The 20,460-nt window shown below is 41.0% G+C and overlaps 4 protein-coding genes across 4 annotated transcripts; 2 read left to right on the top strand and 2 right to left on the bottom strand.

Moving 5' to 3' along the window:
* Positions 1-1,815: 1,815 nt before the first annotated feature.
* LOC104456607 (peroxidase 5) lies at positions 1,816-3,547 on the bottom strand. Its single transcript, XM_010071435.2, has 2 exons — positions 3,256-3,547; positions 1,816-2,791 (listed from the first exon to the last, which is right to left on the bottom strand). Exons 1-2 carry the CDS (start codon positions 3,496-3,498, stop codon positions 2,018-2,020), a joined length of 1,017 nt encoding a protein of 338 aa, XP_010069737.2. The 5' UTR covers positions 3,499-3,547; the 3' UTR covers positions 1,816-2,017.
* A 2,626-nt stretch (positions 3,548-6,173) lies between these two features.
* Positions 6,174-7,650, bottom strand: LOC104416343 (peroxidase 5). The gene is made up of 2 exons (XM_018860185.2): positions 7,405-7,650; positions 6,174-6,947 (listed from the first exon to the last, which is right to left on the bottom strand). The coding sequence occupies exons 1-2, from the start codon at positions 7,648-7,650 to the stop codon at positions 6,174-6,176; spliced, it is 1,020 nt and encodes a 339-aa protein (XP_018715730.2).
* Positions 7,651-8,203: 553 nt separating this feature from the next.
* LOC120286984 lies at positions 8,204-9,052 on the top strand. Its single transcript, XM_039299606.1, has one exon. It carries the CDS (start codon positions 8,204-8,206, stop codon positions 9,050-9,052), a length of 849 nt encoding a protein of 282 aa, XP_039155540.1.
* A 7,075-nt stretch (positions 9,053-16,127) lies between these two features.
* LOC104456606 (tRNA:m(4)X modification enzyme TRM13 homolog) lies at positions 16,128-19,475 on the top strand. The gene is made up of 9 exons (XM_010071434.3): positions 16,128-16,305; positions 16,402-16,467; positions 16,618-16,956; positions 17,032-17,284; positions 17,406-17,463; positions 18,275-18,361; positions 18,494-18,616; positions 18,712-18,850; positions 18,978-19,475. Exons 1-9 carry the CDS (start codon positions 16,232-16,234, stop codon positions 19,198-19,200), a joined length of 1,362 nt encoding a protein of 453 aa, XP_010069736.2. The 5' UTR covers positions 16,128-16,231; the 3' UTR covers positions 19,201-19,475.
* Positions 19,476-20,460: the final 985 nt, after the last annotated feature.

Here is a 20,460-nt window from a genome sequence, read left to right as displayed (position 1 = left end):
AATAAAGCATAGTGGGATAATAAAACCCTATGCTATAGTTTGGCAAAAATATTGCAATGTTGTGATTGGTTCATTTCATCTCAATTTGCAAGATTATATGAGGCTATCCACATCTCATTTGGGAAATTATATGCTCACTATAAACGATACAATTTGAGTCCATACAACCTTACGTTTCTTAAAATAATATTTTTTCTGGAAATAAATATATCACACGAATATATCACTCGAGGAGGATTCTATCATTCCTTCTTAAAAGGACGAAATTTTCTCCGAGGTGACAAATTTTCTGAAAGAATTGGTAAATGCCGAAAAATTGTCGATAAAAGAAAAATTACCGATTCAACAATAGAATGCTCCCTTGATGATATGATTGGGTGGAGGATTACGAGTTATTTAATTAAATGGTTTGTGAAGGACACGATCCCAAAGTCAATACCATATAATTAACACCAAAAGTCTTGGCGAGATTCCGCGTGCTTGGATATGCATTGACCTCACGCCTAGTGGAATGGAATTATATAATTGTTGACGACTTCCTATATACAATATGCACAAGGCAACCTACTAATTATTGTTCAATAATGGAAAATGAGATAAAATATTCTTAAACTTTGTTGCAATATGATTTCTAAGGGTGCGTTTGTTTGTGTTTCTGTTCAAAAATTATTTTAGGGAACAAATAGAAAAAACTATTTTTATTCGGAGAACAATTTTTGACTAGAAAAATGAGTTTGGTAAACTTGTTCCGGGAATAAAAAAAAAAAAAAAGAACCGAAACACGTTTGGTAAATTTGTGTTTTTTTTTCGTTTCTTTTAATTTTTTAATTTTTTAATTTTATATTTCCTTTTTTCTTTCTTTTTTTCTTTTTTCTTTTTTGTTTTTTTCTTCTTTTGGCCGATCGTTGGCCTCAGCCATGGCCAATGACCGGTTGACGAGGGCCGGTGGCCTCACCCAGCCACCCCCAACGAGGCCGAGCCTCGCCATGGTTGGGCGAGGCTTGGCCTTGCCTTGGCTGTGCGAGCTTGGGCTCACCCAGATTCGGTGAGGCTGAGCTCGCCCAACCACCGGTCGCCAGGTCGGCGTCGCTTGGCGGTGGCCTAGCGAGGCTGAGCCTTGCCCGTGCCAGCGTCGCTCTGGCAAGGTCTTCGGCCCTCAATGGCGTCATCCGCCCTCGACGGCCGGTCGCCGGTCACGGCCGAGGCTGGCGACCGGCCAAAGAAAAAAGAAGAAGAAAATAAGAAGAAAAAGAGAAGAAAAAAATAGGAGAGAGAAAATTGTTTTAGAAATAAGAAACAAGTTTTTTTTTTTTTGTTTATTGTTTCTGTTCCAAATGTATTCCCGGAATTAAAAAAAATAGATTTGGAACAAAAACGTAAACAAATGCATTTATGTTCTTTTTTTGTTCCCCGGAACAAAAAAAAAAAGGAATTGTGGACAAGTTGCGTTCAGAACAATAGCAATTGATTGACACAAAAACCATAAAAGCCTCTCTTGCCTTTTCGACAATTGATTTCTGATCGATTCAAGAACGCAGACGTGGAATGGAGATGTACGTGAGTATCCTGACTTGATTAACTAGGACGAATCAAATCCCATGCCGATACGAACACGAAGTAGTTTTCCGGCATTTCACTCCCACAATTCTTCCGGATCGTCGGGCCGTTGTCACTCGCCGTCGTTGAATTTGGTTTGTCACGGGGCAGAGCCAGCATGTGTACATTGTTGTCGTGTATCAATTGCACAATAAAGTCCGGAGTGAGTTGGGATGATCGGAATGGAAATGAATGAAATTGACACCAACGCACAAATGCTTAGAGGGTCGCAATACCTTCTTCACTCAATTATTTCCATCCCTTTGGATATAAATCACAACAAATTACAATCAAGAAACGTTCAAGATCTCAAGCACCCGAACCGGAAAAACCTCACAAAAGTTCATAAAAAAAAAAAAAAAAATGAAACCGTTGACTCTGCGCCACATGGAAAAGTATCCATGCATGGAGGAAGCCGATCTCAGTTCACCACGCTGCACACCTTCCTGATCTCTCCCTGTGTGCCGGTGAGCACGTCGAGCGAGCCCATCTTCACCATTGCCTTGGCGAACTTCACCCTCCAGGCAGCGCCGTTCACTGCGTTGCTCACGACCATCCGGGAAGTCGAGGGACTCTTGTACAGCGTCTCATCCGTAGCCAACACGCCGCGGAGCTTCAGCAGCTGGAGGTAGTACTTGTTGTCCAGAGCGTTGGGCGTGATGCTGTCGAGCGGCACCGTCGGGCCTGCTCGTGTCGCGTTGCTCGGGGGTGGGCATTTGGTCTTCAACAAGGAGGCAAACGCCGGATCCAACGTAGGATCTTGGGCGAGCGTGGTGTTGAACGCGTAGAGCCGGGACGAGAAGGACGAGCAGTGCGAGATGCCGATGGAGTGCGCTCCCGAGAGGGTCACCATCTCATCCGCCGACAGCCCTTTCCTGGCGAAATTAGAGATCAACTGTTGGGCGTTGAAGTTTGGTGGCGGGAGGTTTTGGGTCACTTCGGGAAGGCGAGAGATGCGGCCGTCACGGCGTCCGGCGGGGACGTCATAGTATATGCCCCCGGTTTTGAAAATGCTGTCGCGGGCCGCAAAAGCGACGATATCAGCACACGAGACCGTCTTGGGACACACAGCCTCGAGTCGGGCCTTAGCCTGATCGATGATCTCGAAGCCTCTCAAGCTAGGGTTATTGGCCGGATGGTCTCTTTCCGCCGGGTTTTTAGGAGTCGATTTCAAGAGCACCGACGCATCGCAACCCTAATCAAAATTCAATGGTTAGAAAGAGAAACAATATGCCATACCAAATGTCTTACTTTAATAACTTTGCAGGTAAAATTTACTCAACGAAGTCTTGTATTTGATTATGTGACTTTCATTTTATAATCTAAGGGCATGAGTTTAGAGGCCTTGCCATCTTTGAAGCGCACGGAATACCCTACAACCTCAATGACCTTGTTAAAGTCCAACTTTTAGCCTATACAGATGACCCGATCCGGTGTAGTTGGTATGTAACTTTTAACATGAAAAATACACTTACGCTCCCTTCAATCGTGTCAACCGTGAAGCGTTGACCAATTTTGTAACTTTCAATGGATAGTGATTGACAAAGTATTATGTGTCATGAAGTCTGTTTGCGGACAGCCATGCACACGTATATGTATAGTGAAACGAGCTTATAAACTAAAGGACTTGTCACAAGGAGCTAAAGATGCTTCACGTACCCTAACAAAGCAATCGTGGAAATGTAGGCGGAGGAGTCCGGCCGCCATTCCCGGATTTTTGGCGACGGCTTCATACACAGTCTGCTTGATGATAGACTCCGCAGCCGGACAGGTGTACTTGTAGAACCTGACCGTGAACTTGGATGATGTCGGGCACGGCTTCGTAGCCGCTGCAGACGCGACGCTGTCAGCTAGAACTAGGATAAAAGCCCATGCGAGACCCCGGAACATCGAAGCCACCATTGCCAATTAGTATTGTGTTTTGGCGGGTTGATATGAATTTCTATTTGTGTGCTATTATCCTTGTGGAGTTGAGTTTGAAGCCGGGGACGTATTTAAAGGCAAAGCATGAGCACATAGAAAATTGCAAGTGGAGCTAATAATCCTGTTTTGTAACAAGAACGTGAGTACAAGTAAGAAGAGTATTGCTGCGTCGTTGAAGGTCTAAACGTGGAGGAGTCCATTTACTCCAATTAATTATTTCTTAAGATCCATGAAAAGACGAGAAAACTAACAAAATTTGGCAAAACTCCTTAGCCAAATTTTATACACAAGTCTAATTTGTTTTTTTATCAGGTTAATTTATTCCTTTCGCACTGGATCTGCCCAAAAATTGTCTTCTTGACATGACAAGTTGCCAAAAAAAAAAAGTGTTGACATGATACGATCGTACAATTAGAGATGTACAGCTGAACCGGTTCCATCCCATAACTGGACTAGATCATTCAAAAAATAGGTTCAAGAACTGGAATTGGTTCGAGAATAGGTTTCAAATTTTTGGAACCGATTGAAATTGGTCCAGGAATAGGTTTCAAGTAAATACCCACCCGAGAATTGGATCAAACTGCATTATTTTGGAACCAGTATTATAAGTTAAAATATCAAAATCATAATTTCTTTTTCCTCTAAATAATAACCTTAGCACTCCTTTGTCCTTTCTCCTTTCTTCAAACTCCTTGCCAGTCTTTCATTTTCCTCTAAATTTTTATGGATGAATGGAGAATGAAGTTTTATATTTTATGTTTTATGTTACATGTTTGAATTTTTTATTATTTATAATTGTATGTGGATATGTGTTCATCTCATGGATTATTATTATTATTATTATTATTATTATTATTATTATTATTATTATTATTATTATTATTATTATTATTATTATTATATGGATGGAGATTTATGTTGTTTATCTTTTACTTTGCATACTTTTATTGCTCATAACCTCATACGATTTTGCTATAGAAAAAGAATAAAAACAAAAAACAAAAAACAAAAAAGGGTTCTCGAGTAAATCCTGGAACTAAACCATATAGAGTAGGTTTCAAAACCGATTCCAGATAAATAGTAAGTTTTAGGGTCCAAAAACAGAGGACCGATTATAATAGGATAGGTTCAAGGTTCCAACTCTGGATCTTACCGATCTGAAACCGATAATTCCTATGTACAATGCTCATATAGATGGCCGTACTGTCCAGCTACCTTTTGGTAGTGGGGACGATAAGAACATCGCCTATTGCGCTGAAGGAGTCCATCTATATTATATTCATAATAGGAAAAATAAATTATGTCAGAAGAGTTATATCAAAGTTGATAGTTTCTCTTGACTAATACGAGTTTGAGACTCATCTCCACCAAGTGGAATTTCGTAAAATGAAATCGATCTTCTGAGAACTACACTGAGTCTTCATCATTTTATAATTGAACATTCTCAGTCATGTAGAGAAGTCTCTTTGTTATTCTATATAAGACCATTCTAAATGTTTGGTTGGTACAAATTTCCCATAGAAATTTCGGTTATGAAAAGGGGTGTTGCAATTTTTATAGGGTGTTTACCAAGTACCTTTTAAGCGCAACAACTACACAACACAGCAGTTTCCGGCAACAAATTTTCAAGAAGCTGGCCATTTTGTTTTTTATCTGATTTTGAAATACATTTTTAAAACACATTGATCATGACACTTCACAATACATCTAGGTCACAACATATTTACAGTTCAGTCACAATGATACCAAGCTCGCTCTCGATTTGTATAACAAGTCTAGATTGAGGATTTACAATTACAGGCGTCACAATTGCTCTCTTTGTAAGGAATTGCTTATTGGTATAAAAACTGCTGTAATCGGGATAAGTTGTTCTAACAATGCCATTAAATAGATCTTGCAAACGTAACAGATTGTGACAGTTGATCAGGTGAACTCTCTTGCATCAAGTCGTCGGAAGTTTTTCGTGGACAGGAAATTAAGGGTTTTGCTGGCACATATCGGTGTAGTTCAACCTCAATGTCCCAAAACTTGCTTTTACTGTGTTCACTAAAGGTTGCAGACGTGCGGAAGATCAAAGATATGGCGTGACATTGATATGCTTGTCTATTGTGCGGCCAGCAAGTGGAGTCTCGTGTTCATCTCTTCTTTCCTTGCTCGTTATCGAGTCGAGTTCAGGCAAAAATTGTTTCAAATCTGCTGCAGCTTGAATTCAAGAATTTTCATGGCATTTACATAGTCTCAAGAGTTGCAGATTACGGGTGAGACTGATAAGGCTTGCCTGGAATGCCTCTTATCCTGTATATTTGGTAGGAATGGAATCGTGTGCTGCGTGATAACGTTCTCCTTTGGTTAATAGAGTTATAGTTGATGTTATGTTTGCTGTGAAAGAGTCCCACCAGCTGAAGTTCAAGCTTCAATTCAGCAGATATATAAAACGAAAGTTAAGTAAAAAGGTGGCAATGCATCAAAACCAAATCAAGCACACCGAATTAGGAAAGCCTCGGAAATCAATTTCAAAGCAATGGACAAATTTGACTTTTGACTCCATGTGATAAAGGCAAGTATAAATAAAGGCGAGCTACTCCTAGGCTTCAACAGAGGCCAACTTCAGCACTTTGTGTCTGTCTCTTCTTCACGACACTGCTTGCGTTATCTCAGTTCACTACACTGCACAGCTCCCTGATCTCTCCCTGTGCGCCGGTGAGCACGTCGAGCGAGCCCATCTTCACCATTGCCTTGGCGAACTTCGCTCTCCAAGCGGCGCCATTCACCGCGTTGCTCACAACCATCCGCGAAGTTGAGGGACTTGTGTACAGTGTCTCGTCCGTAGCCAATACGCCGCGGAGCTTCAGCAGCTGAAGGTAGTACTTGTTGTCCAGAGTGCCAGGTGTGATGCTGTCGAGCGGCACCGTCGGGTCTACTCGTGTCACGTTGCTTTGGGGTAGGCATTTGGTCTTCAGGAAGGCGGCGAATGCCGGATCCAACGAAGGATCTTGGGTCAGTGTGGCATTGAACGCGTAGAGCCGGGATGAGAAGGACGAGCAGTGCGAGATGCCGATGGAGTGCGCTCCCAAGAGGGTCACCATCTCGTTCGCCGACAGGCCTTTCCTGGCGAAATTAGCAATCAACTGTTGGGCGTTGAAGTTTGGCGACGGGAGGTTTTGGGTCACTTCGGAAGGGCGAGAGACGCGGCCATCACGGCGGCCAGCAGGGACGTTGTAATATATGCCCCCGGTTTTGTAGACGCTGTCGCGGGCCGCGAAAGCAACGATGTCGGCGCACGAGACCGTTTTGGGACACACGGCCTCGAGTCTGGCCTTGGCCTGGTCGATGATCTCGAAGCCTCTCAAGCTAGGGTTATTGGTGGGATGGTCTCTCTCCGCCGGGTTTTCAGGGGTCGATTTCAAGAGCACCGAAGCATCGCAACCCTAATCAAAATTCAATGGTTAGAGATAGAAACAACATGCCATACCAAATTCGTTTTATTTTTCGAACTCTGTTAAATTTACTTAACTAAATTTTGTGTTTGATTATGTAAATTTCATTTTATAAACTAAGGGCATGAGTTTAGAGGCCTTGCTGCCCCCAACAAACCTGTTAAAGTCCAATCTTTGGCCTATACAGATGACCCGGTGCAGTTAGTACGTAAGTTATGGGATTTGAATAGGAGATCTTCAGTTGCCGACATGAAAATACCTTCCCCTCCAAGCAATTGTGTCAACCCCGAGGTGTTGACTAATATTGTAATTTCTGATGGATAGGGATTGACCAAGTATTATGTGTCTTGAAGTACGTATGCGCACGGCCATGCACGCGTATTTGTATAGTGAAACGAGCTTATAAATTAAAGGACTCGTCAAAAGGAGCTAGAGATGTTTCATGTACCCTAACAAAGCAATCGTGGAAATGCAGGCGGAGGAGTCCGGCCGCCATTCCGGGATTCTTGGCGACGGCTTCATACACAGTCTGCTTGACGATCGACGCCGCAGCTGGACAGGTGTACTTGTAGAATCCGACCCTGAACTTGGACGATGTCCGGCATGGCTTCGTAGCCGCCGCCACAGATGGGACGGTGCCGGCCAAAACTAGGACGAAAGCCCATGCGATACCCCAGAACATCGAATCTGCCATCGCCAAGTAGTATCGCGCTTTGGCGGGTTGCTTTGAATTTCTATTTATGGGCTATTATCCTTGTGGAGTTGAGTTTGTGTTGAACGAGTCTATATTTCTGGTTTGTTTTTTATGTGTTAATAGTCTATTAAGCACTTTTATTATGTGGATTGGTTGCTGTACGTGTGAAGTTAGTGGGGTGTGGTGGTTATTTGTTTTTGTAAAGCCTATATAAAGGCTATTGTGTCAGTTTTTTTAGTGTGTGTGGTTATGCAGACGTTCCTCTGTTTTTTGTGCATATCAGAAAATTTCCTCTGTTTTCCTCTGTTTTTAACGCTGTTTTTGCACATCTGCATATCTGCATCTCCTCTGGTTTTTAACATTGGTATCAGAGCGGAGGTTGGGAAGAAAAGTGTGTGTTTGAGTGCTGTAAAAAGGTGAGAACCAAAAGAGAGTTTTTATTGCAGCAAGTACTTTCGTTTGCAGCAGTCAAGGAAGAGTATTGCAGCAGGTTATTTTCGTTTGTAGCAGCAGCAGGTTGCTTTTGTGGTGGTTCTATTTTGCAGCAGCAGTAATGGCCTCAGAAACATTTGTACAACCTGCTATTCCACACTTTGATGGTCATTATGATCATTGGAGCATGCTAATGGAGAATTTTCTTAAGTCCAAGGAGTATTGGGATGTTGTTTCTTCGGGAGTTGCCAAACCTAATGAAGGAGTTGTGTTAACGGCAGCGCAAAGAACGGCTTTGGATGCGTTAAAATTGAAGGATCTCAAGGCCAAAAATTATCTTTTCCAAGCAATTAACAGATCCATTTTGGAGACAATTCTTTGCAAGGATACCTCCAAGGAAATATGGGATTCCATGAAGAAAAAGTATCAAGGCTCAGCAAGAGCAAAGAGGCAGCAGCTTCAAACGTTTCGTTCGGAGTTTGAAATGCTACGAATGAAGTCGGGAGAGACAATCACAGATTTCTTCTCTCGGACAATGGCAATAGTTAATAAGATGCGGATTCATGGCGACAAGACGGAGGATGTCATCATCGTTGAAAAGATTCTTCGATCGTTGACACCAAAGTTCAACTTTATTGTTTGTTCCATAGAAGAAGCCAAGGACATTGAAGAACTTTCCATTGATGAGTTGCAAGGATCCTTGTTAGTTCATGAACAAAAACTCCTACAACAAGAGACGGAAGAGCAAGCTTTGAAAGTCTCAACTGGAGATCATTCTTCATCAGCAGCAAGGGTGAACAAAGGAAGAGGCAGAGGAAGGGAGAACAACGATCGCAGTGGCTTCAGCTTTGATCAAAAGTCTGAAAGCTATTCCTATCGTGATTTCAAGGGAGAGGAAGAGGTCGTGGAGGACGACATTCAACTGGTTTTAGGCCAAGGTCGCGGACAAATCCAAAGTGGAGTGTTTTAGATGCCACGGTATGGGCATTACAAATCTGAATGTCGAACTAATTTGAATAAACAAAGAGTTGAAAGAACTAACTTTGCTGAAAAAGAAGAAGAAGTATCTCTTTTGATGGTGTGCCATGAGAAGGAAGAAACTCAACCAAATATGTGGTATCTCGACACTGGTTGTAGCAATCACATGTGTGGAGACAAGAAAATGTTTTTGATTTAGACGAAAACGTACAACAACACCGTAAAGTTTGGTGATAATTCCATTGTGTCGGTGATGGGGAAAGGAACAGTGGCAATTCATCCAAAAGGGACTTCGGTACAAACTATTTCAAATGTATTGTATGTCCCTGAATTGAAGACTAATCTGTTAAGTGCTGGTCAGCTGCAAGAGAAGGGATATGAAATCTCTATTAAAAGTGGGATTTGTAGAATCCAAGATGAGAAGTTGGGTTTAATTGCTGAAGTCAAAATGACGGGCAATCGGATGTTTCCATTGTATCTCCACAACACTACAAATTCATGTTTCTCTGCAAGATTGAAGGAGGAAGCCTGGTTATGGCATTTTCGCTATGGGCATCTTAATTTCGGTGGGTTGCGAACACTATATAAAAAGAGAGATGGTGGAGGGTCTTCCTCAAATCTTTGCTCCTTTGGAAATTTGTGAAGATTGTGTTGTTAGCAAGCAACATCGTGCTCAATTTCCACAAAGAAAATCGTGGAGAGCAAAAAGTCCATTGGCGTTGGTTCATTCAGATATTTGCGGACCAATATCTCCAATTTCCAATGGAGGTAAACAGTATATCATTACCTTCATCGATGATTTTAGCCGGAAGATTTGGGTGTATTTTTTGCAAGAAAAATCTGAAGCTTTTGCGGCTTTCAAGAACTTCAAAGCACTTGTTGAAAAGGATGGAGGAAATCAAATAAAGGTCCTTCGCACAGATCGTGGTGGAGAGTACAACTCGCTTGAGTTTACAGATTTTTGTATGAAGCATGGGATCAAGAGACAACTTACAGCAGCCTATACACCACAGCAAAATGGCGTATGTGAGAGGAAGAATCGTACCATTCTGAATATGGTGCGAAGTCTCTTGAGGGGAAGTGGAATTCCAAAAAGTTTCTGGCCTGAAGCAGTCAATTGGAGCATTCATATTTTAAATAGAAGTCCCATTCTAGCTGTTCAAAATATGACACCGGAAGAAGCATGGAGCGGCCAAAGACCTGCAGTAGATCACTTCAGGATTTTTGGGTGTATTGCCTACGCCCATGTTCCCCACCAAAAGAGGAAGAAGCTAGATGACGGGAGTCAAATGTGTTTTTCTTGGCATTAGTGATCAATCAAAAGCCTATAAACTTTATAATCCTATGACCAAGAAAATCATTATCAGCCGTGATGTGATATTTGATGAAGAACAAACTTGGCCGTGGGGTGAACAAGGTGTTGGTAAGCAAATTCCAGCGAATTTTGAAGATGAAAATGGGCTGGTGCAGCAATCCACAACAACCCAAATCGCCACAAAGTAAAGGTGTCCAAAGTACAGCAAAGTAGGCTGCGGAACCTGAAGATCGGCCTCATCGTGTTCGACGGAGGCTTGCATGGATGAGTGATTATGAAGTAACAGGAGTTGATCAATATGAAGATCCACTTATCCATTTTGCTTTGTTTTCAGATTGTGATCCAACAACTTTTGATGAAGCGGTACAAAAAGAAAATTGGAGGATAGCAATGGATGAAGAAATTGCAGCTATTGAGAGGAATAACACTTGGGAGTTAACAGATCTTCCAAAAGGATATAAAACAATCGGAGTCAAGTGGGTGTACAAGACAAAATTGAACAAGAATGGTGAAGTTGATAAGTATAAGGCGCGCTTGGTGGCTAAAGGCTACAAGCAGGAATTTGGAGTGGATTACAAAGAAGTATTTGCACCTGTAGCAAGACTTGACACAATCAGATTGGTAATTGCATTAGCAGCGCAGAATTCATGGCCTATCTTCCAATTGGATGTGAAGTCAGCATTCTTGCATGGTGATCTTCAAGAAAAGGTATTTGTTGATCAACCTTCTGGTTATGTGAAGCTCGGTAGTGAATATAAAGTTTATAAATTAAAAAGGCACCGTATGGGTTAAAACAAGCTCCCGAGCTTGGTATAGTCGCATTGATGCCTATTTCTTGAAGAAAGGTTTTAGAAAATGTCCATATGAGCATACACTCTTTATTAAAATTGGTGATGGTGGAAAGTTGCTTCTTGTATGCTTATATGTGGATGATCTTATTTTTACTGGGAGTGATAGTGCCATGTTTGACAAATTCAAGGAGTCTATGATGGATGAATTTGAGATGACTGATCTTGGATTGATGCATTATTTTCTGGGCATAGAAGTTATTCAATCTGCAGCTGGAATCTTTATGTCTCAAAAGAAGTATGTTCAAGAGATTTTGGACAGGTTTCAAATGAATAATTGTAACCCCGTGACTACTCCAACTGAAGTTGGATTGAAGCTCTTGAAAGATCCTTATGGAAGCAAGGTGGATAGCACTCTCTACAAGCAGATTGTTGGAAGCCTGATGTATTTGACGGGGACAAGACCAGATATCATGCATGCTGTGAGCCTTATAAGCAGGTATATGGAGCATCCAACTGAGTTACATTTACAAGCTGCAAAAAGGATTTTTCGCTATTTGCAAGGAACTAAAAATTTTGGGCTGTTCTATAAAAAGGGAGATAAGTCAGATTTGTTTGGGTGGAGATGTTGATGATAGAAGAAGTACTTCAGGATATGTATTCATGCTTGGTTCAGGGGCGGTTTCATGGTCTTCAAAGAAGCAATCAATTGTTACTTTATCAACAACTGAAGCAGAATTTGTTGCTGCAACTTCATGCGCTTGTCAAGCCATATGGTTACGGAAGATTCTTGAAGAACTTAAGTTCAAACAGCAAAAAGCAACTATAATCTATTGTGACAACAGCTCAGCTATCAAGCTGTCCAAAAATCCAGTTCTACATGGGAGGAGCAAGCATATAGATGTGAAGTACCACTTCTTAAGAGATCTTACAAAGGATGAAGTAGTTGAGCTAGTTTTCTGTAGAAGTGAAGATCAAGTGGCTGATATATTCACCAAGCCCCTAAAGTTGTCCATGTTTCAGAAGTTGAGAAAGCTCCTTGGTGTTCGTTTGTTGGATATTCCAAATTGAGAAAGGGTCCTTTAAACTGATTGTTTGCAACATTAGTTTAAGGGAGGGAATGTTGAACGAGTCTATATTTCTGGTTTGTTTTTTATGTGTTAATAGTCTATTAAGCACTTTTATTATGTGGATTGGTTGCTGTACGTGTGAAGTTAGTGGGGTGTGGTGGTTATTTGTTTTTGTAAAGCCTATATAAAGGCTATTGTGTCAGTTTTTTTTAGTGTGTGTGGTTATGCAGACGTTCCTCTGTTTTTTGTGCATATCAGAAAATTTCCTCTGTTTTCCTCTGTTTTTAACGCTGTTTTTGCACATCTGCATATCTGCATCTCCTCTGGTTTTTAACAGTTTGAAGCCGGGGACGAATTCAAAGGCAAAGCATGAGCACGTAGAAAATTGCAAGTGTTAGTTAATAATCTTGATGATTTTCCTTACAATTGAGTTGTATTTCAAACATAAAATCGAATTATTAATCATATGCACATTGTGGAGTTGGGAATATTTGGGATTCAAAAGATTTTTTTTTTTTTTTTTTTTGATATGGCAGTATCAACCAAACATTCAAACAAGATTGCTATTTAATGAATTATGCAGCGAGATATATGAAAATCAAATTAATCAAGATTCTAACCTAATTGACCGAACAGGTAGATGGGAGCTGCCTTGCCGGGCGCCGCCTTGATTCGTGCAAGATGGAAGCACCGCCGAACCTGGTCCGTGACTAAGGAGATGCGGTGGTGAGGGCGCGGCAGCAGTGGCACAGCGATGGTCTCAGTTCGTTGCGGCGGAACTCGGGCAGTCAGGACAGAAGCAGAGACTCACAGTGCGGCTCGACAGCGAGGACGTTGCAGGGTGGTGAGCAGCGTCGGACGAAGGGAGGCGGAGGTGGAGGTGGCGGCCGCGGCGACAAGTTGCAGGCGTCGGGAGTGTTCAGTCGGGATGGTCGAAGAGAACAAGCCTCCTTTTCTCTCTCTCCTCGTCTATTTCTCGTGTCTATTTTTATTGAGCAAATCAGAATTCGGTAACGTCCTTTGACGAGTTGGAGTCGGCCAAAGAAAAGAAGGATAATTTAATAGGATTTAAAAAAAAAAAAGGAAATAAAATCAAAGCGATGGAAATCACGGTTCAAGATTAGAAAAGTCCAAGTCGGACTTTGTTGACCGAATTATAGTGGTTTTCCACTTCAATGTTGAGTCGGTCACGTCCTTTTCACGGGTATATTTATCCATGTAACATTAGATCAAGGGTTTTGCTCTGCGCTGTTGTTGATGTGAGCAATGAAGCGCGGTTATTCAAGCAATCATGCAGTGAAGATTGTTCATGAATTACATGTAGGAAGTATTAATGTTGAAGTTGATTAAATCTTGTGATAAGATTTGTGTGTAATTCTTTTGTGAAATTGAGAAATTATTTCATGAGAAATTATGGAGCTAAACACTGTCATGTGTTATTAGCTATCAAAGAATAACGGATTTTAGCCAATGCCCTCTCTTTGTGGGCTTAGTCTAACTCAATGAATTCATCAAATTAAAGCTAGAACTATCAATCAAACCCATCCATGCAAATGCAATTAATGAAACTAAATGCTCATAAAACTATATGTTATGTAAATTAATTCTAATATTTTAGTTTAGAAGTTAAATATTAATCTCTAATAATCTATGCAATAAATAAATAATCGAGTTGCCAAAACTTAGATGTTAATAACAACTAATTTTAAGAAGCTAGCCATTTTGATTTTTAGGTGATTTGACTTTGATATATATGTTGATAAACACATCGCGACATTTCACAATATGGCCACATCACAACATTATTATAGTTCGGTCATAATGATACCAAACTCGCTCTCAATCTGCATAACATGTTGAGGATGATAACAACATTTACTTCAACATTAAGTTCGAGCAAGAATTGTTTTAGATTTGCTGCAGCTTGGGATCAAGAATATTCATGGTGTTTACATAGCCTAACGGGTTGCAGCTTAGAGATGAGACTGATGAGGCTTGCGTCATGGGCCGGCAATTCCTTGACCACGGAATTACTCATGCGGCTCCATGTAGCATATAACATCTTCATATCAGATCAAACTATGACTAGCTTAGCTTGGGCGTTTAATCTATCAAGCATACATTACAGCACTCTAAACACAACAACCGGTTTCGACCTATTATAGTCTCATCGAGAGAGTGACATCAACTCTCAAGCAATTTGTGCACACGAAGCGAATCCCAACTTTAGAGTTCCATAGAAATATAATATTTCTATCATAAAACTCCTAATACCAACCATCCCAACACCACTCTCACGAACCAATTATATTCATCTCCTCTACATCACTCACTTTTCATCCGATAACCCTAAACTCCACTCACAAGAGTATGCAAGCACAAAAGAATCACGGTATATGACACTTGCCTAGAATGCCTCTATCTAACATGTTTAAAAGGAAAGGAATTGTGTCTTGCATGGTAATGTTCTCGTAGAGTTACAGTTGATGATAGGTTTTGCCGTTAAGATTGCTTCTGAGGCACTTTCTTTTCGTTGGAAAGAGAGTTCTATCAGCTGAAGTTCAAGCTTCATTTCAGCTGATAAAGAGCATGAAACTCTAGTTAAAAAGGTGGCAATGCCATCAAACAATCAACACCAAATCAAGCGTACCAAATGAGCAAGACCTCGGAAATCAATTTCAAAGCGATGAAACAGTTTGACCTGCACTCGCCATGTGATCATGGCAAATAGAAATGGAGGCGAGCCACTTCTAGTAGGCTTCAACAGAGGCCACCTTATCACTCGTGTCTGTTATCTCCGGTTCCCGACACCGGCGCAGCTCCATGATCTCTCCTTGTTTACCGGCAAAGCACGTCGGTCGAGCCCATCTTCGCCATCACCTTAGCGAACTTTGAATGCCGCATGGCGCCGTTCTTCGCATTTTTCATGATCAGCTGCGGAGTCCTCGGGCTTGCGGAAGTCTCGTCCGAGACGACGGAACTTTGTGGTCATAATGCTTGGTGTTGGAGGGCACTTGGCCCTCAAGAAAGCCGCAAATGCGGGTGTAGTGTAGCGACGGGTCTTGAGCCAGCGCGACGTTGAACGCGTACAGCCGGCGGCACCCAAAGGATGAGCGCCCCCGGAGGATGAGAAGCGCAAGACGCTGATGGAGAGGAAGAAACTTGTAGATGAGCTGAAAATTGAAAACTACAAAGGAAGAAAATTTGAAAGGAAAATGATATAAATAATTACGGAATTTCAACCTAATAAGTAATATAGTATTTGAGTTTTTAATTTGTTTAACATGACCTTTGAAATATCGATAAATGTTTAATGTAATCATTCCATTTGCTCAAACGATAAATTGGTTACTATTTGATGATATGGATTATTATGCGCGAAGCTCTACCTCTAAAAATGACGAGTCAACATGTCGATCTTTTCATTTATTTATTTTACAAAAGAACAAAAATTAAGACGTTGATATGTCAATCATTATTTGATAATGTGAATTAGTATATTACAATTCGAGATGAATCTAAGCATAACTTTTTTTTTTTTTTTGTTACCCACCATTTAAACTTAACGAATTAGAAGTTGCATTGGCAAAATCCATTAACTTAAATTAATAAGAGGATGACAGTGATCATTTTCATATAATTTATGAATGAGATTACACATTTGATCAAAGTTCACAAACTATTCGTGTTATCTTTTAAATTTAAATTATTCTCCATTCTAATTTTTCTGATGACACGGTTAATTTGCCAATTGATTCAAATTACCATTTTGTCCATTATATGGTAATACATGATTATTATTTTTCTTTCACTTTTTTACAAGTAATTTTTTTACTATACTTATAGAATGAAATTCACATAGCACGCGAAATGGTGAACGATTGCGTGCTTTACCCATAATATGAAAAATACTTCCTCCTAATCGGGGCTCAAATGACGCAGGGGAACTAGCCAAGCTCCTCGGCAGCCGCCGCCGAAACCCGACCCAGGAAGCTCCGATGGAGGCTCGCTGCAAGTTCTGGCTGCCCAAGAAGAACCGATTCTGCGCCAACGCCCCTCTCAACGATTCGCCGTAAGCTCGGAATCCTCTCTCTTTTGTTGGGTTTCTCTTCAATTCGAACTATTTCTTGTTTTAAAATTGAACTCGTCAAGAAATGCTTGTCGCCAGGTTCTGCGGCAATCACACTCCGAGGTCGGATGCTCCGTGGATCCCATGCCCCCTTGACCCGTCTCAGTAAATCATCCATCCCCTTTTGCCCTTTTGCGTCGTTGCAATGAGCATACGTTCAAGTTCGATTTTTTATGTTTTTGATGTTTTTGGGTTTTGATTGTTGTTCGGCTCTGTTTTCCCTTTCTTTCTTGTGTCTGTGCTTGGTTTGAGAAGCTCCGTGCTTCAAGAGAACTTGGGATGGCACGTAAAGAGATGCCCATTTCTCAAACAAGCGCGGTCCTTGTCCCTCCAACCCTTTTACCAGAAGGGTATCAATGCTGGTGACGAGGAGGACGAGGATGGTGGGCCGTTGGGGAATTCGTTGCCGGGGCATCCGGATAATGTTACTACGTCGGAGATGAAGAGGAATGCTGTGCATGGTCTGAGTGTGCCGGAGTTTTGTAGTCTGATTGACAAGATCAAGTCCTTGCACGACTCGATGTGCAGGGATATTAGAGACTCGTTCAAGGTTACAGATGCTTGCGATGTCTGGATCAAGGGACAGGTCGATAGGTATCTTAAGATGTTCTCAGTGATTTTTGTTATCATTTGTGTGCTCCAATGGTGATAGGAGTTTTTTCTCTGCAGAAAATTGCCATTTCAGGAGAAACATGTGATGCAACAGGCGTCGATTCTGGGGAACATGGAAGAACATGGGGTTTTGAAGAGATTTGATATGAGGGAGAAGTGTGATAATGAGGGATTGGATGATGAAAGTAAGAATGATGTTCCTGCTGTTGTTGAGTTTGGAGCAGGGAGAGGTTATTTAACGCAATTGCTTGCGGACTGTTATGGCATCAACAGAGTCTTTTTGGTGGAGCGGAAGTCATACAAGCTTAAGGTGAGTATTGAGTTTTAGAACAGTACATTGTCCATTCAAACTAAACTTACTTTTTCCAGATTTTCCCTTGTCTTGAGCTGCATTTTTTTCATTGTTTATGTCATTCAAATGCTACTTCTAGGCTGATCGATCCTTGCGACAAAAAGAGAGCTTGTTATTAGAGCGCTTGAGAATTGACAGTAAGGTTTTCAAGTTCTTCAGCATTCTGGATTGCATTATTCAAATTGTGCTTTCATGTTTTAATCCGGCAGGAGTACTAATTCATTATAAGTGTTATTAGATTGTAGTGTTTAATATATGTAGCGGAATATCAAATTCTCTCTTGATATACACTTTGCTCATATAAAAGCCAAAAATTCAAGCATCTAAATTGTAAATCTATTCCTTCATGACAAGGAGATGTCTTGATATCATGAGGGATGTTTTGCTTCGTTAGCATTTGGTAGCTATAGCTATTGTTGGTGATGGTGAGATGTCCTTATATGGTGAGGGATTGTTGTGCTTTTTTAGCATTTGCTAGTTAGGGTATAGCTGTGGAAAGGCATGTTCCTGGTGGCAAACTTTTAAGTTCATTGAATAGGTATCACACCCTAAGGCTACAGGGAAGTTCTTTTTAAAGATGGTCTTTAAGTTGAAGTTTTGCCATAGTTTTTCTGCACTCTAGAGTGGTAGTAGTTCTGGTACAGGCCGATTTACAAGAGATGATTATTATCCACCAGTCAGAAAGGAGAGGCCTCTACCATTCTGTAGTTCATTTCAAAGAGACAAGGACCAATTCTGAATGCTATTAATGTGATTAGAGTTGTTTCATTGTTAACTTGCTAAGATTCTGTAAGCTAGTATAGGATTTTACAGACATGCTGACCATGTCGTTTTCTTAAATTTTCAGTGTGTAGATTGGGAGAAATGTAAAATTTAATTTCAGTTGTCATTAATAGCGCAGTGAAATGTGAACTGGAAAAGACTACATTGGAGTTGCTTCTTTTGCAGTTGAGGATCTGAATTTGCATGCTGTTGAGTCTTTACGGGGATCTCCATTCTTGGCTATTGGCAAGCATCTCTGCGGTCCTGCAACAGGTGATTAGAATGCTTGTTCAAATTACGCCAGAAACGTGAATATGGATTAACAGTCACTTTACATCTTTATCAGCTTTTTCTTAAAGGAAACAATGTTTCTACACAATAAACCTGAGCTAACTCTTGTTGCAGATTTGACTCTAAGATGTTGCTTATCAGAAAGAAATATTAATGGTGATGTTCAGAAATGCCCAATTCAAGGCCTAGCTATTGCAACGTGTTGCCATCATCTTTGCCAATGGAAACACTACATAAGTAACCTATCATCCAGTTTTTAGAGCACTCGTTTTAAAGAAGGTTGTTTTTGTATGATGACCAGTTGAAGCTGATCTTGCAACTTTTCTATCCAGATAAGAAATATTTCTTGAATTTGGGTATCAAGAAGGAAGAATTCCATGCCATCACGTGGTTTACCAGCTGGGCAGTAGATGCCGATCATGGTTCGGATCTTTCTGATGTCAAGGATCCAAGATCTCATCTTCCAAATATGTAATCATCTAAAACTCTTACCTTGCAATTGCTCAACCGCGATTAACATATTTGATTGTGACATTGACCCTATGAATTGATACGAATTGATACTCTCTTTTTGAACTTCTCTTTTCATCTGCCTCAGTGAGAAGGAGGAAGATGGAGAGGATGTGACCCCTGTTAAAGACATTATCCGAAAGATGGAAGCAGTAGAAAGGGCTGTGTTGGGCTTCATGTGCAAGCAAATCATCGACATTGGGAGACTAATGTGGCTAAAGGAACGCAGACTGGATGCGCAACTTGTCAAATACGTTCCCCCGAGCATCTCACCGGAGAACCATTTGTTGATTGCCAAGAGGGAAACTTGATTATGATATAAATTCTGTCTACATCTCAATTTTGGATTCTTCAATTTGGTCTGAGAACAGATACTGTAGCATTTGAAGTTTTGAGTGTGAACGTGGTTTCAAGGATAGATGCCCTGGTACTGAGTTGGTGGACGAGCATATCTGGGGTAAAGTCCAAACTTGAACACCTCAGTTTTAGATTTAATGGAGGCTAATGCTAAGTTTAAGCATGTGATTCCTCAGCATTTTGCCCACAGTTAATCTTGAGTGCGCATGTGATTCCTTGGCATCGGGAATTCATCTTTCAAGGTGTTTTGACAGGTCATTGAATTGCAAAGCAATATATAATCATCCATTATATTTTTGAAGTAATTTCATGCCACCACTTTATTCTAAAACTGGAATAGAACGTACATTTGATTTTGTCCCATGTAATTTCATTCCTTCTCTGCTGAGATATGCTCCAAAGCATTTTCTTTCATTAGTGAAAAGCCAGAGCAGAATGGAGACCCAACTTTTTCATACAGAAACTATAGAGTTATCAAGTTTTGAATGTGAACGTGGTTTCAAGTACAGATGCCCTGATGCTGAGTTTGATGGACCAGTGTATCCTGGGGTCAAGTCCAACTTGAGCACCTCAGCTTTAGAATCAATAGAGGACTATTCTTCCGATCATAATTTGTCGTAACTGCCTTAAATTTAAGGCATTATAATTATCGAGCGAGATTTATTATTATTGAAAAGCCTTTTCTTTCATTCCTTCTCTGCTGAGATATGCTCCAAAGCATTTTCTTTCATTAGTGAAAAGCTAGAGCAGAATGGAGACCCAACTTTTTCGGACAGAAACTATAGGGGAAAAGTGCCAAAAAAGTCCTAAACCTTTTGTCTTTGTGCTAATTTAATCCTAAACCTTTTTTTGGTGCCGATTCAGTCCTAAACATTTTTAAGTTGTGTCAATTCAGTCCTTTCCGGCCAATTTTAGCCGGATTTTGCTGATTGGACACCGGCCGACTAACGTGGCATGATCGGCCCGACGTGGACAACTTTTAATAATATTTTAATTTTTTTTTTTTTTTTAAATACTTTTTAAATACTTTTAATATATATATTTTTCCTCCAGCCGGTCACCGAGGTCCAACGACCGGCCGAAGCGACCGCCGACAAGGGCGAGGCCGACCTCGCCGGATCTGCGAGGTCAAGCCTCGCCGGCCATGGGCGAGCCTCGCTCATGGTCGCCTCGCCGGATCGGGCCATGGGTGAGGCCGGATTCGCGAGGTCGAG

This window comes from Eucalyptus grandis, chromosome 8 (genome assembly GCF_016545825.1).
Source record: "Eucalyptus grandis isolate ANBG69807.140 chromosome 8, ASM1654582v1, whole genome shotgun sequence".
Classification (NCBI taxonomy): Eukaryota; Viridiplantae; Streptophyta; class Magnoliopsida; order Myrtales; family Myrtaceae; genus Eucalyptus; species Eucalyptus grandis.
This window is presented reverse-complemented; position numbering and strand designations above follow the sequence as displayed.